Source organism: Trichosurus vulpecula, chromosome 6, assembly GCF_011100635.1.
Source record: "Trichosurus vulpecula isolate mTriVul1 chromosome 6, mTriVul1.pri, whole genome shotgun sequence".
Taxonomy (NCBI): Eukaryota; Metazoa; Chordata; class Mammalia; order Diprotodontia; family Phalangeridae; genus Trichosurus; species Trichosurus vulpecula.
The window spans coordinates 159948072-159960766 of NC_050578.1; the positions used below are offsets into that span (position 1 = coordinate 159948072).

A 12695-nucleotide genomic window follows, 5' to 3' on the forward strand; every position below is an offset into this window, starting at 1 on the left:
TGACAGAAAAGGCATTAAGAACACTGCTAAAGACTCCCACCCTCATCAGAGCTTATAGTTTAGTAGGGAAAAAGCCACGCATATGTAAAATTGCAAAATTTAATTTTATATATCCCAACAGATATTGGAAAAGTTAAAAAAAAATCAGAGATTTTCTGACTTGTTACTAGATGAAAACATGACTATCTATTTTTTGTGTCATGGACCCCCTTGGTAGTATGCTAAAACTTATAGAACTATTCGCAATAATGTTTTTAAATGTATATAAAATACACAAGATTACAAAAAAACCCAATTCTATTGTGGGAGGACAGTTTGAGAATCTCTGATCTATTGGAACAGTACATCTGTGTCAGAGAATAGATTGGAAAGAGGTGAGCAATGTGTGTTTGCTGAAGGATTGAGGGGAAAGAAACAAGGGATCTGTATTCAAAAGACTTCCTCCTAAGAGAGTGAGGAAAATTAATATTATGTTATATCATTTAATAATTAACATTACTCTGTAATCCATCCTTTCTCCCATTTTTCAGACCCCATTTCTAAGTCTAGTTCACAAGGCCTGGTGGAATAATGTGATCACTTCTAGTCCCCAGGGCAATCCCTAGCTAACCAGTTAAGTGGGACCCTTGCCTCTACTTACAGATAAACCAAGAGCCAGCTTGAGCTTGGTCCTAGCCAAGGGACTACTTTTCTGATTTTCTGTCTCCTTGTTAAAGCCAGAGGTGATTTTGGTTTCCAGGGAGGAGGGCAAAGGAGGGATTTTATTACTTCTGAAAGCTCTTTGAGAAGAGCAGGAACTGTTTGTTTTTTTTTTTTAATTTTCATGTCTTAGCATAGTATCTGGCACATAATAGATCTTTAATAAAAACTTATTGTGTGGCCCTGGGCAAGTTACTGAAATTCATTGAGCCTATTAATCTGTAAAATGGGAATAATCGGAGCTCTTACCATACAGGGCTGTTGTATCTAATGCCTTAGTGTGTGTAAATTGCTTTGAAACCTTAAAGCTCTATAGACATATTAACTATTATAGATCCTATGACATTAACTTGAAAGGCTTGCTATTAAAGGACAATAATCCATTATGATATATAATCCATAAATTTATAACAATTATATTTCCATTGTTTGCTAACTTTTAAGGAAAATTAATTTCTTTCCCAAATTTACCAGGTCTGTGTGAAGAAACTCATGACTCACTCTGTTTTTAGTTATATGTAGACTAAGGGAGAAATAGATTGATCTAAGTTGCAAAGCTGCAAAAATCATTGAAATCAAGCACAAAAGCTGGGCTTTGTTCAGCTGGTAGTTCTTTCAAGGAGTTAATCTCACAGGAATGTCTATATTAAAATAGTTCTAGAGAAAAGTTATTAAATTGTGTCAGAATGTTGGCATCTCAGAGAACATTGAGCAGAAATAGGAATTATACAACTATTATTGTTGGTCCACTAGTCTGGATTTCTACTTCCTCATCATTTGTCATCCTTTTTTTCAGACTGTAACCCTGTAAAGGAACATCGCTGTGGAGATGGCCGCTGCATAGCAATAGACTGGGTGTGTGATGGTGACCATGACTGTCTAGATAAGTCAGATGAAGTCAACTGCTGTGAGTTCTCTGATTTATTCTTGGTTTTGTAATCTTTTATTCCCACTCCCCACCTTTTTTAAGTAAAATACACTAAATTTCCATGATCTAAAAGTAGTTCAAAAGAAAAAAAAATAAAATTTATTACAAGCTTATAACATGTAAAAAAAAGGCAAATTATGACTTTGTCAGAAGGATGATTATCATTAACAGTTAAGCTGAGGTTATTAATCGCTGACATTTATCTAGCTCTTCCAGGTTTTAAAATTGTGTTTTATTTGGACTATATTTGCTGAGGTCCCAGTAAAATGTAAGCTTCTGTGGGTCAGTTACTGTTCTCTTTCATCTTTGTATCCTTCAGCTCTTGAACAATGGTTGGAGCATAGTTGGCACTTAATAAATGCTTTTCATTTAATCTATTAATTTTATAATTTTGTGATTTTAATTTCAAAATCAATAACAATTACATATAATTAATAATAATTAATTTTATAATTATAATTTTAATACTTACACAATCACATTTAATCTTTACAACAACCCAAAAAGCATTGTAAATATTATTGTTCCCATTTTATGTAGGAGGAAACTGAGGCATAAAAAGGTTACATAAATTACCCAGGATCACATATCTAGTAAGTTGCAAGGTGAGGCTTAAACCAAAATCTTCTGGCTCCAAGTTTATACTTTCTATAATACAAAATTCTGCTTCTCAATGAATGGTGATAACATTTGTAATTCAATAACCCGTAATGTTCTCAAAGGAAAGGAAGGTGCTCAGTGAATAGTTTTTTTTACCTGATAAAATTCAGTATTTGTTCTAAGAAATGAATTATGCAGTAGAAGTAAATTTAGGAGTGATAATATGAGAGAATGTATCTTTCTTTTTAACTAATTTATTAATTATCATAATATTGAATGAGTGAAAAATACATTGTTAAAGTAAATTCAGTAATGATATATAATAAATATATAATAATCAAATAGAATAAATTAAATGGACAACTAATATGTCCATTAGAATATCTCTTTCAAATATTGACTCTCATGCTGTAGCAAAGAGCTAGAAACAAAGTTCATGTCCATCAATTGGGAAATGGCTTAATAAATTGTGGTACATGAACATTATGAAATATTATTTTACCACAAGAAAGAAGGAATATGAAGAATTAAGATAAGCATGGGAAGATATATATGAACTGATGCAGAGTGAAGAAACAGAGCCAGGAAAACAATATACAATCAAATAACTTCAATAGAAAAAAAACTTCTACAACTAAACTGAGAACTGTATAATTTTAATGACTAAGCTTGGCCTGAAAGAAGAGTTGAGAAGATGTACCTCTTTTCTCTCTTTGCAAGGGTAGAGGACTTTGGGGGTGGAATATTACAGATATTTTAAGACAAGGTTTATAGGGTGGATGGTTTTGCTGAATTCCTTTTTTCCCCATTTTTCTTTTTTAATCTGCATTCCAAGGCAGTGATAAGTGGGAAGGAAGTTTATGGAGGGGTGTGTGTGCATGCGTGTGTGTGTGTGTTTGTGTGTGTGAATATATTAAAAAATGAAAGTGATGTAAAAACAAAAAGTATCAATAAAATGAGATTTCTAAAAAACAAAAAGGTTAGCTGCTGGTTAAAAAATTAGGCTTCTTAAAATGAGATTTTGATAGGTATGTTCACCTAACTAGACTGACATAGATAGTATACTGGGGAGATATTAGGGAGAATTAGCAGAACTTTACTGCCTCTCAGATAAACAGGTTGTAGACTAATGGAGTTAAAGACAGAATATCTTCTGTTCCAATCCTCTAATTTTATAGATAGGGAAATTGAGGCCCATAAATCTTGAATGACTTGTTCAAGGGTAAGCAGATAATACTTTCATTTGGCTTATTTTAGTATAAGAAGTAGCCATTTTATTCTTCTAAATAATAGAGGCTATCTCATTTTCTCTGAGATAGATACCAAGGTTAGACTTGACTGCTTTCCTATCACTATATACTAACACCCTTCTTACCTAGTGGTCGGACTTTAGCTAATCCTGAACACAGAGTGAACAGAAAAGAAAATGGAAAAAGGTCACTGAACCCTGAGCCATAAAATTGGTACAATAAAACTTGGACACTTTATGCAGTAGAAAAGGATCTCACCCTTTCACTTGGAGCCTGTTGACTTAAATCACTAATCTTTATAATTTATTCAGGGGAAGGGAACCTGTGACCTCGAGGGCACATGTGGCCTTCTAGGTCCTTAAGTGCAACCCTTTGACTGAATCCAAACTTCACAGATTTGTTCTGTGCAGTTTGGCCACATGTGGCCTTGAGGCCACAGGTTCCTCACTCCTATAACTTACTATTAACAAGCTTGGTCATCTTCCTTCCTGATTTCAGCCAACTAGAAACAGCCAATGAGAAAATAGATGCTGTTAAAGGTAGATATGTGGAGAGCAGTAAGAAGCGGCAGCTGAGAGTTGGAAATTGGCGGAGAATATTATTAAGAACAGGCAGATATACTGTAAATACAGCACTGCCTATGGCAATTCACGGTAGCCCTATACTCTCAGGAGGTGTTGAAGGTATTATGAGGGGCAGTGTATTATGGAGGCCACTAAGTGACATAGTAGATAGAATGTTGGCCCTGGAGTGAGGAAGATTCATCTTCCAGAATTCAAATCTGGCCTCAGACACTATCCGTGTGGCCCTGGACAAGTCACTTAGCCTTATTTGCCTTGGTTTCTTCATCTGTATAATGAGCTAGAGAAAGAAATGGCAAACCACTTCAGCATCTTTACTATGAAAACCCCAAATGGGGTCACAAAAAAGTGGACACGAATGAAACGACTGAACAACAACAAACGCCTGTGTTATGGTAGGTGGTATACTGCATCTGATGAACAGGGTTCATCCTGACTCTGTTACTTATATCTGACCATGAGGAGATCATGTCACCTAAGTGCCTCATTCTTCCCTCATCTGTGAAATAAGGGAGTTGGACTCAACGAAGCATTACTGTAATTAGTCATCCTTTTATAATCATTGATTGAGTAAAGAAAAAATAGTTAAACGAAGTGACTGTCATTCTTGCTTTCTGCAGCATGTTATAGTCAGGGTCTTCTGGAATGTGGCAATGGACAGTGTATCCCTAGCGCTTTCCGGTGTGACGGCGATGAGGACTGTAAAGATGGAAGCGATGAAGAAAATTGTAGCAACAGTAAGTGTGTACCATGTGCCTCTCTCTTCAGAAGATTGTGGCTGCGTCATCAATGTGCTTTCCCTAACAATGAAGAATGTATGATTGGACTTGCCCCAAACTTAATAATACAGCATACCTTTAAAAACTAGTCCAGTTATGTAGAATGTATTGTATCCCTGTAGCACTGATGGGCTAGAAAATATTTGTAGTAATAAATGTGACTTTCAGCCAGCTTTTCCTGAGCCTTGCTATTTGATGCAATTAAAACTAAAGATAAATAGCAAACAGACCAAAAACAACAGTTAGACGTAGTTAAATACCTTATGGGGAAAAGGCAATAAGAAGAAAATGGATAGAGGGAAGACATCAGAGTTTAGTCATTTTTCTTATTAGAATGGACAAATTAAATTCTAGAGCCAGGTCTAATAGCTTCCTGAAATAGCCATACACCAAGAAATAATTTAATTCTTCATGGTTCTCAAGAAATATATCTTACATGTATTTCACCAAATGTCTGGTGTCCATATGTGAACCATTTAATTTCTGGTCTCTCTACAAGTGTCACACAGGCTTGCCTGGGACTGACTATAACTTTATTCCTGGTATTTAAATGTTACTACACCAGTTTTTAAGTATCCTGCCATGGTGAGAATAATGTTTCTTTGGTCATATCTGTGACAAAAACAGATAATTTATTCATGTAGTCAATCCTTGGCATCATCCTGGCTGCTGCTGATCTTGCATGTTAAGAATATAAATAAGAGTATTTTATAAATATGATTTCAGTTCATAGCTTTGTAGGTGTATGGTGTAGGGTAAGTGCTATTTGAGTCTCATGTTGTAGATGAGGAAACTGAGGCCTAGCGGGAGGGGGAGGATCACATAATTAACACACGTTTGAGGTAGGATTTGAATCCAGGTGTTCCTGACTATGAATATTGCACTTTGCCTCAGTCACTGATCATCATAGTGGCCCAGGGATCATCATGAGGTGAACTGTGGCTCTACGTGGAAGGTGAAGAGGTGACAGTACCATCACATTTTCTGGTAGATCCATAGACATGAATATAAATGTATAAATATTATTTGGTCATTATATAAAAATATGATAATTTTGTGTTTGCTGCAATCTTTATTTACATACATATACGCACATTGTAATAGGTTTTTTTTTCTTGTGCTGTTATTCCTGATGACACATCTGTAATTAAGTATTGTAGGGAAGAGAGAAAATAGATGGTAATTTATTTTTTTTAAATGTAATCTACTAATGACTCGGAAATTACTATATTGGTCAATGAATGAGAAAACCAGTTTCCTTTCCACATAGCTTAAGGAAAAGTAATTAGGGCATATTCTGACATTATGACTGTCATTCATTTGGAAACTAGAAACCTGATGCTCAGGTCATCACAGTTGGGTTTATGATTCTTTCCAAAAGACATAACAGGAAAAAGATTGATAGCAGCTGCACAAAACCTGTGCTATGATAAAATGCTTTTGTCTTATTGGTGTTGGGAATGTATTTATTACTCAAGAAAAGACGTCTCTTAGAGAAGCATAGAGTTGGAAGTATATAAAATTTTAGGACAAATTCAAGACTTGTGCAAAGATTTTTTGAATCAAATGTTTTAATTACGTACATAAACCCATGTTTTGTGGAATATAGTATTGAACACCATTTTTTTCCCTACTAAAGAACAATCCTTTTCCAGAGTATGTTAATATGCATTTCTCCCTCTTAATAGAACCCTTTTGGAATATCTGGTATTTAGCACTCAGTTAATTCTTTTGCATGGATTTTCTCAATCTGAGCACAGTATTTTTGGGTTTTGTCCAAACGTGGAAGTAGTGGGGTGAGTCAGAAAGGAAATTCTCGTTATATAACTTCTCCATTCCCCTTCCCTACAGGTGGTTCTTTTAAACCCCTCATATCAGAATGCAAGTAATTGAATGATGATTAAAGCAAATGTAACATTACATATCTGCTTCCCTCCTTTCCTCTTCTCCCCTTTTCAAGGCCAGCCCCCGTGTCTAGAAGGAGATCAGAAATGTATCTACAATTCCTGCTTTGACGGATGTGGTGGGAGCTCCCTTTGTGACTCAGACAGCAATCAGACCAACTGTAGTAAGTAGTGAGGTGCTAAGTGTGTCACTGTCTGTGTATGTCTCTTCAGCTGCTTTCATTTGCATTGTCTTTAAGATGGTGTAATCCAAAGTAAGGGAATTCACTTCAGCTTACTATTTAAGGAAAGACCCTGGTCTTGATTAGGCTAAATCAAAAGCAAATGTTGTTGTGATCTGGGGTCTAAATCTGTGCTTTCCACTGTGATTACCATTACATTCAGCTCAACGTCTCCTGTACATGCACAACCTTACTTGGGAGCAGATGCTATTTTCCTTCCTATTTGAAGCATAGGCTAGGAAAAAAAATAATGAAAACTTTATGCAAGACACAAACACTTAATAGTCATATAACTTTTTTTGTGGCATCGGGGAAGGAAGGACAATCTAGACATATAAAAAAAGATCTTTAAAGAGTTATTCCTACTTTTCTAGTATATTGTGTGAGTTAGTGATTTTGTAAATGTGTGGGATGTACAAGGTAAAAACTCCGGATGACCTGAGCAGGTGGTTTTCCTTTAATAGTGTATATTAAAGAAGGCCACTGGAGCAGAGGGCTGATGTCCACTGGGTGGGCTGGTGGCTGTTGCTGCTGCTGGGTTTCTGACTGGGTAGTCTCCTGCTGGGGTTGGCAGAGGCCTTGAACCTGCCAGGACTCCGCTGGAGTGGAGCTGGCCATAGGCTGTGCTGCATGGGCAGAACCTAGTGTTTATGGGAAGTATCCTATTGGTCATTAGGATACTTCTGGCCATTTGCTTCTACAAGCCATTTGCTTCCCTTCACACAGGAATTCTGCAGACCCCTTTTTGTAACAAGACAAAAAGAGGTGCATGGGGGCGCCCACTGGAGCAAAGCTGGGTTCAGAACCCAAGTGCTTGAAACCCACACATGCTCTGAAGCTAGACAAATGGACTATACAAGAGCTTCCCATTATAATCAAATGATTTAGAGAAACCAACCACTAATAGGTATTTTTTCCAAGCACCATTTGTAAATAATCAGACACTTTGAGATTTTTGATTTTGGTGTGATTAATAGAAGACAGTCCTGAACCATCAAGGTGCATTGTAAAGAAAATAAATTTGCTTTAGTCTGTAAGAGCCCTCTTGGAAGGGATTAATCATTAATATTTGCAGATGTTAATAAGGAGAATTCAAACTAGTTTTTCTTAGGATTCCTGTTCTGTCAGATGGAAATGAAGAATGAGGACAGAAAAATTCTTTTTAATGGCAAAGCTCATGGTTGACCTAGTAAAAACTAAGGGTGCAAAGCCTTTTTCAGAGAGCTAGTAGAATTGCGCACACTTGACTTATATTAGCTTCTTCATCTCAACCTTGTACTCCAACGCTTCTCCTTAAAGGCAGTATCATAATTTAGCAAGGCATGGTGCATATGTCTGGATGGCACTGATGTTTAACTGAAAATGTTAAGCGCATTTATGTGCGTGCTTGTTTTCCCCTTAAGGGGTGGAAGCATCTTTAATAGCTATTTGAAAAGGCCAAAACTTAAAAATCCTGCTAGAAAAAAAGGTGCTCAGATAGGCACTGTGATGATGCTCAGAAATCAAGTGTAGCCCTTTGCATCTAGAAAGTTTTACCTTAAACATGGTTATCAAGCTTTAAATTTAAATTTGACATCAAAAGTCAGAGACTCATAACAAACTTTATCCAATCAAATCCTGTAGAGTTCTTTTAAAGAGAGCCAGAGCTCCAGCCGTGGTTAGTCCTGGGTTTGAAGGGTGAATAAAGATTTCGGAAGGGCAGCTTTGTGCCTCCACTGTGTATAATGGGCATGAGTGTTCACACAAACCAAATCTTAACTCTTTGTTAAATGCTCCTATTACTTTGCACTGTTGGAGCGAACTGGAAATTTTTTGTTTTCTGTTTTTCAAATGTGACAGAATTATTTTGTAAGTACCAAAGTGTCATTAGTATTTATTTTAGAAATGCTAGATTTAATTATTTTTATTTGTCAAAACATTTATGCCCCATTCAAATATAACACTGGATTTTTGTTAAAAAGAAAACTCACTAAAGCAGGGGCTCTTAACTGGGGCCCATGTACTTTTAAAAAAATATTTTGATGACTATTTAAGTATAATTGGTTTCCTTTGCAATCCAGGGCTTTGCATAGTGTCTTATACATAGTAGGCACTTAATAAATTGCTTGTTGGCTTAATCTTATATGTTTTGTTTTATATATTTTATCTATTTATGTATTTTAAAACATTTAAAACTTTTTTTGGAGGAAGGGGCACTAGGCTTTGCACACAAAGGTTAAGAAGGCCATGCCCTACAGAGCGAAGCCAGCATGGAGGTGGTTGGAAGTATAGCTTTGGCACTGGTCTTGAATGTGAAAAGAGCCAGAAGACTAGAAGGACTTAAGTTTGGAATTAATAGCTCTTCTTCTTGGCCACATCCTTTCCATCATCACTGTCTTTAATTTGATCTGCAACTTCTCTGATTTATTTCCTTGCCCAGCTTGAAGCTGGAAATTTGTAACTGGGATGAACTGCTAGCCTGAAGCCAAAGATAGCCTGTCACAGCTACTCATGATTCTGGATGGGGATGTGAGAGAGTTAGGGGAAGGTGGAAGGGAATAAAACCACTGGCAGACAGACTTTTAGATGTCTTCCTTTGTTAAGCAATCAGTTTGTTAGAAAACTTCACGTCGTTAGGAAAACACCGTGGCTTTCACAAGAAGCGGATACAGTTATGTCATGAATGTGTGTTGTCATTTTATTCCAGAATTATATTTTTTCCCCTTACATCTCCATATTTGCTATTCCCCCACCCCCAGCCCCCTGCCCTGCAACTTTGCGTTTCTATTTCCTTACCTTATTATAAGCTTAAAATTAGTCATTTTGAATTGGGCCATTCATTTCGTATAAACATGTACTTAATGGGAAATTCTTTGCCTCTGTTTTATAGTGTGTGGTAGTGGAAATGGAATTAGATTCTGGAGTCAGAGGAGCCGTGTTCAAATCCTGGCTTTGCTACTCTGTCTGGGCCTCAATTTTCTTATTTATAAATTGTGGAGATTAGCCTAACTGACTTCTAAGGTTTATTCAGCTCTAAATCCCACAACATAACAAACACTTATGGCTACCATACTGTGATAACAGATTAGAAAGGCTCTAAATATTAAGAGTAGATTATAATTTGTTAGTTTGGTAGCTATTGTCTGTATTTACTAGTAGCTCACAATAATAGCATTTTTGTAGTGCTTTAAGGTTGTCAGAGCACTTTACAAATATTTACTGTGATCCTCATATCAACCCAGTGAGGTTGCTGCTGTTATTATCCATTTTACCAATGAGGAAACTGAGGCTAAGAGGTTAAGTGAACTTATCCATGGCCACATAGCTAATGTTTAGGGCAGGATTTAAACTCAAGTCTTCCTGGTCCCGAGTCTAGTATTCTGTCCACAGAGTAAATTAGCTGACCGCACAGCTACCATTTGTACAGTACATGATCCAGTTTAAAGACTGGTTAAGGATTTAGCACTTTACATCTATTATTTCATCTGAGCCTCTCAACAGCCCTGTGAGGTTGGGTTTGTTATCATCCCCTTTTACATACTAGGAAACAGAGGCTGAGGGAGGTTACATGACTTGCCCAGGGTCACACAGATAATTTAAGTGTCTGAGGCAGAGTATAAGCACAGGCTTCCTTTATTCCAAATCCAGGCCTCTATCTACTATGCCACCTACCTTACCATCTTGCAAATAAATACTGGGAAATTAAAATCTTTCCTCCTGTACACAAGGAGTGTGGGAATATTCTCTTTCTTTTTCCTCTGTTTACTTCTGATATGCTACCAAAAACAATTGACCATGCAATGCCTAGCACAGCGGAGGGGAACCTGTGGCCTCGAGGCCATGTATGGCCCTCTAGGTCCTCAAGTACAGCCTGTAAAATCCAAATTTCACAGAACAAATTCCCTTAATAAAAGGTTCCCCACCCCTGGCCTAGCATGAAGCAGGCATTAAATACGCATTTACTGAATGAATGGATGGAAATGCTTGCCTCATACCTTAGAGTAGAGGTCTCAAACACCGGGCAGCCCTCCAGCCACATTCTGGAACCAGTTAAAATGCAGTCGAAAAATAGTGAACAAAACAAAAATACAGTAGAACATAGATATTATTAATACATGGTTTTCTAAGTCAGTATGAGGCCAGCAGAGATCCTTGTGTATGATTTAGTGGTTTCCTCTCCTATTTGAGTTTGACACCCTTGCCTTAGAGTGAAGATATCCTCCTTCTCACCAGTCTTTTGAAACCGCATAAGGCACTTTCTTATTGCTTGTTTCTTTGCAGAGGCAGGCAGTAGCTAGTAACATCTATTTGTATAGCATTTTAAACTTCACAAGATAGCTTACCTCATCTCAATTGATCCTCACAACAGCTCTGTGAGGCAGGTAGCACAACTGTTACTACCCTCATCTTAAAGATGAGGAAATTGAAACTTGGAGAAATGAATTTGTCTAAAATTTTTAACCTCGATTTTAGGGTTCTAAGAGTCCAGAGGTCTTTAGTACTAGTGCTCTGCCTTTCATTAACTCTTCATGTAGCTAAAGAACTTTACTGAATTTACTAAAGAACTTTACTTGACTTTTTAGACAAAAAAAACATTATATCTGTAGGTACTTAGCATGATTTTGGAATGTAGGCACATTGGGTCTGATGCCCTATTAATTTGAGTAGTACCCTGAAAGTAACCCTAGTTTCTGAGTCATCATCCCATTGGAAATCTGAAGGTTGGGCTATAGTCCCAAGCTTCTGTCACCATCACTTTGTCACAGAGAATCCAAAACCTGTTAGGTTTCCTGGTAGATGAATCTTGTTTTTGCAACCCAGGGAAGTGTCTGCCAACCTCAGCAGAGGTACCCAAGAGGGTCTAGCCCTGGATTTTGAGTCAGACCCATTGAGTTCCTTACAATCTATGTGACCTTGGGTAAGTTACCTATCTCCCTAGGCCAAAATTCTCATTTTTAAAATGGAGTGGTTGGATTTGATTATCTTTAAGGTCATTTCTGGCTTTTAATTTTATCGTCTTATAATATTCTTCACCTTTCCAGCATGTTCTGATTGAAGGAACAACACTGGTACATGATTCTTCCTCTTGTTTTTCCTGGTAGAATATCTGGAAGGGCAGAATTGGGGGAGGGTTATGCAAGTAAGCTTGGTCCACCATTGCAAAGTCCCATTATCATCATGGTGCCATGGTGACAAATTCTTATTAAAATTTATAATGGGATTATCCTTGATTGTGTTTAATTCCTGACCAGTCCATTTGTAGAATAAGAAGATTAAAGTATCGACGTGGTCAAATGAATTTATTTGTTACTGGGTAGACTTCTATTGGTGTGAAGGGAATCATGGAGAATTTAGGGGTGGGGGAAAGAATTCAGGGAATATTTTGAAAGTGTAAATTATGTTTAAAATAGAAAATTACATTCATAAAACATCTAAAAATAAAAAGTAGGAGCAAAAAAGATTGAAGTCTTGAATTTATCATTGTGATAAATTGAGAATCTGAAGTTAAATTATAAACCAAATTTCTGCATCCCTTGTTCCCTATTACTCCCTATTACTTTGGAGAATATGTGTGAAAATAATGATAGAATATGAAGTGCTTAAGAGTTCAGACAATGAACCTTAAGTGTAGTCTGTGTTCCATCGAGCATTGAATAACATTTAGTATGTATGTGAATTGTATTTTATCTAGAACTGAAACCATTTTTACAACAAAAGTTACCATTTAAAATAGCCAGCTTTTGAAAATTGCCA

General features: G+C 36.7%; 1 protein-coding gene across 1 annotated transcript in view; it reads left to right on the top strand.

Moving 5' to 3' along the window:
- Window positions 1-12695, top strand: part of CORIN (corin, serine peptidase) — a 216528-nt gene that overhangs the window by 147007 nt on the left and 56826 nt on the right. Inside the window, exons 8-10 of the mRNA XM_036764058.1 lie at window positions 1496-1606; window positions 4679-4795; window positions 6798-6905. Coding sequence (XP_036619953.1) covers window positions 1496-1606; window positions 4679-4795; window positions 6798-6905 — 336 coding nt within the window. The remainder of the gene's footprint in view (window positions 1-1495; window positions 1607-4678; window positions 4796-6797; window positions 6906-12695) is intronic.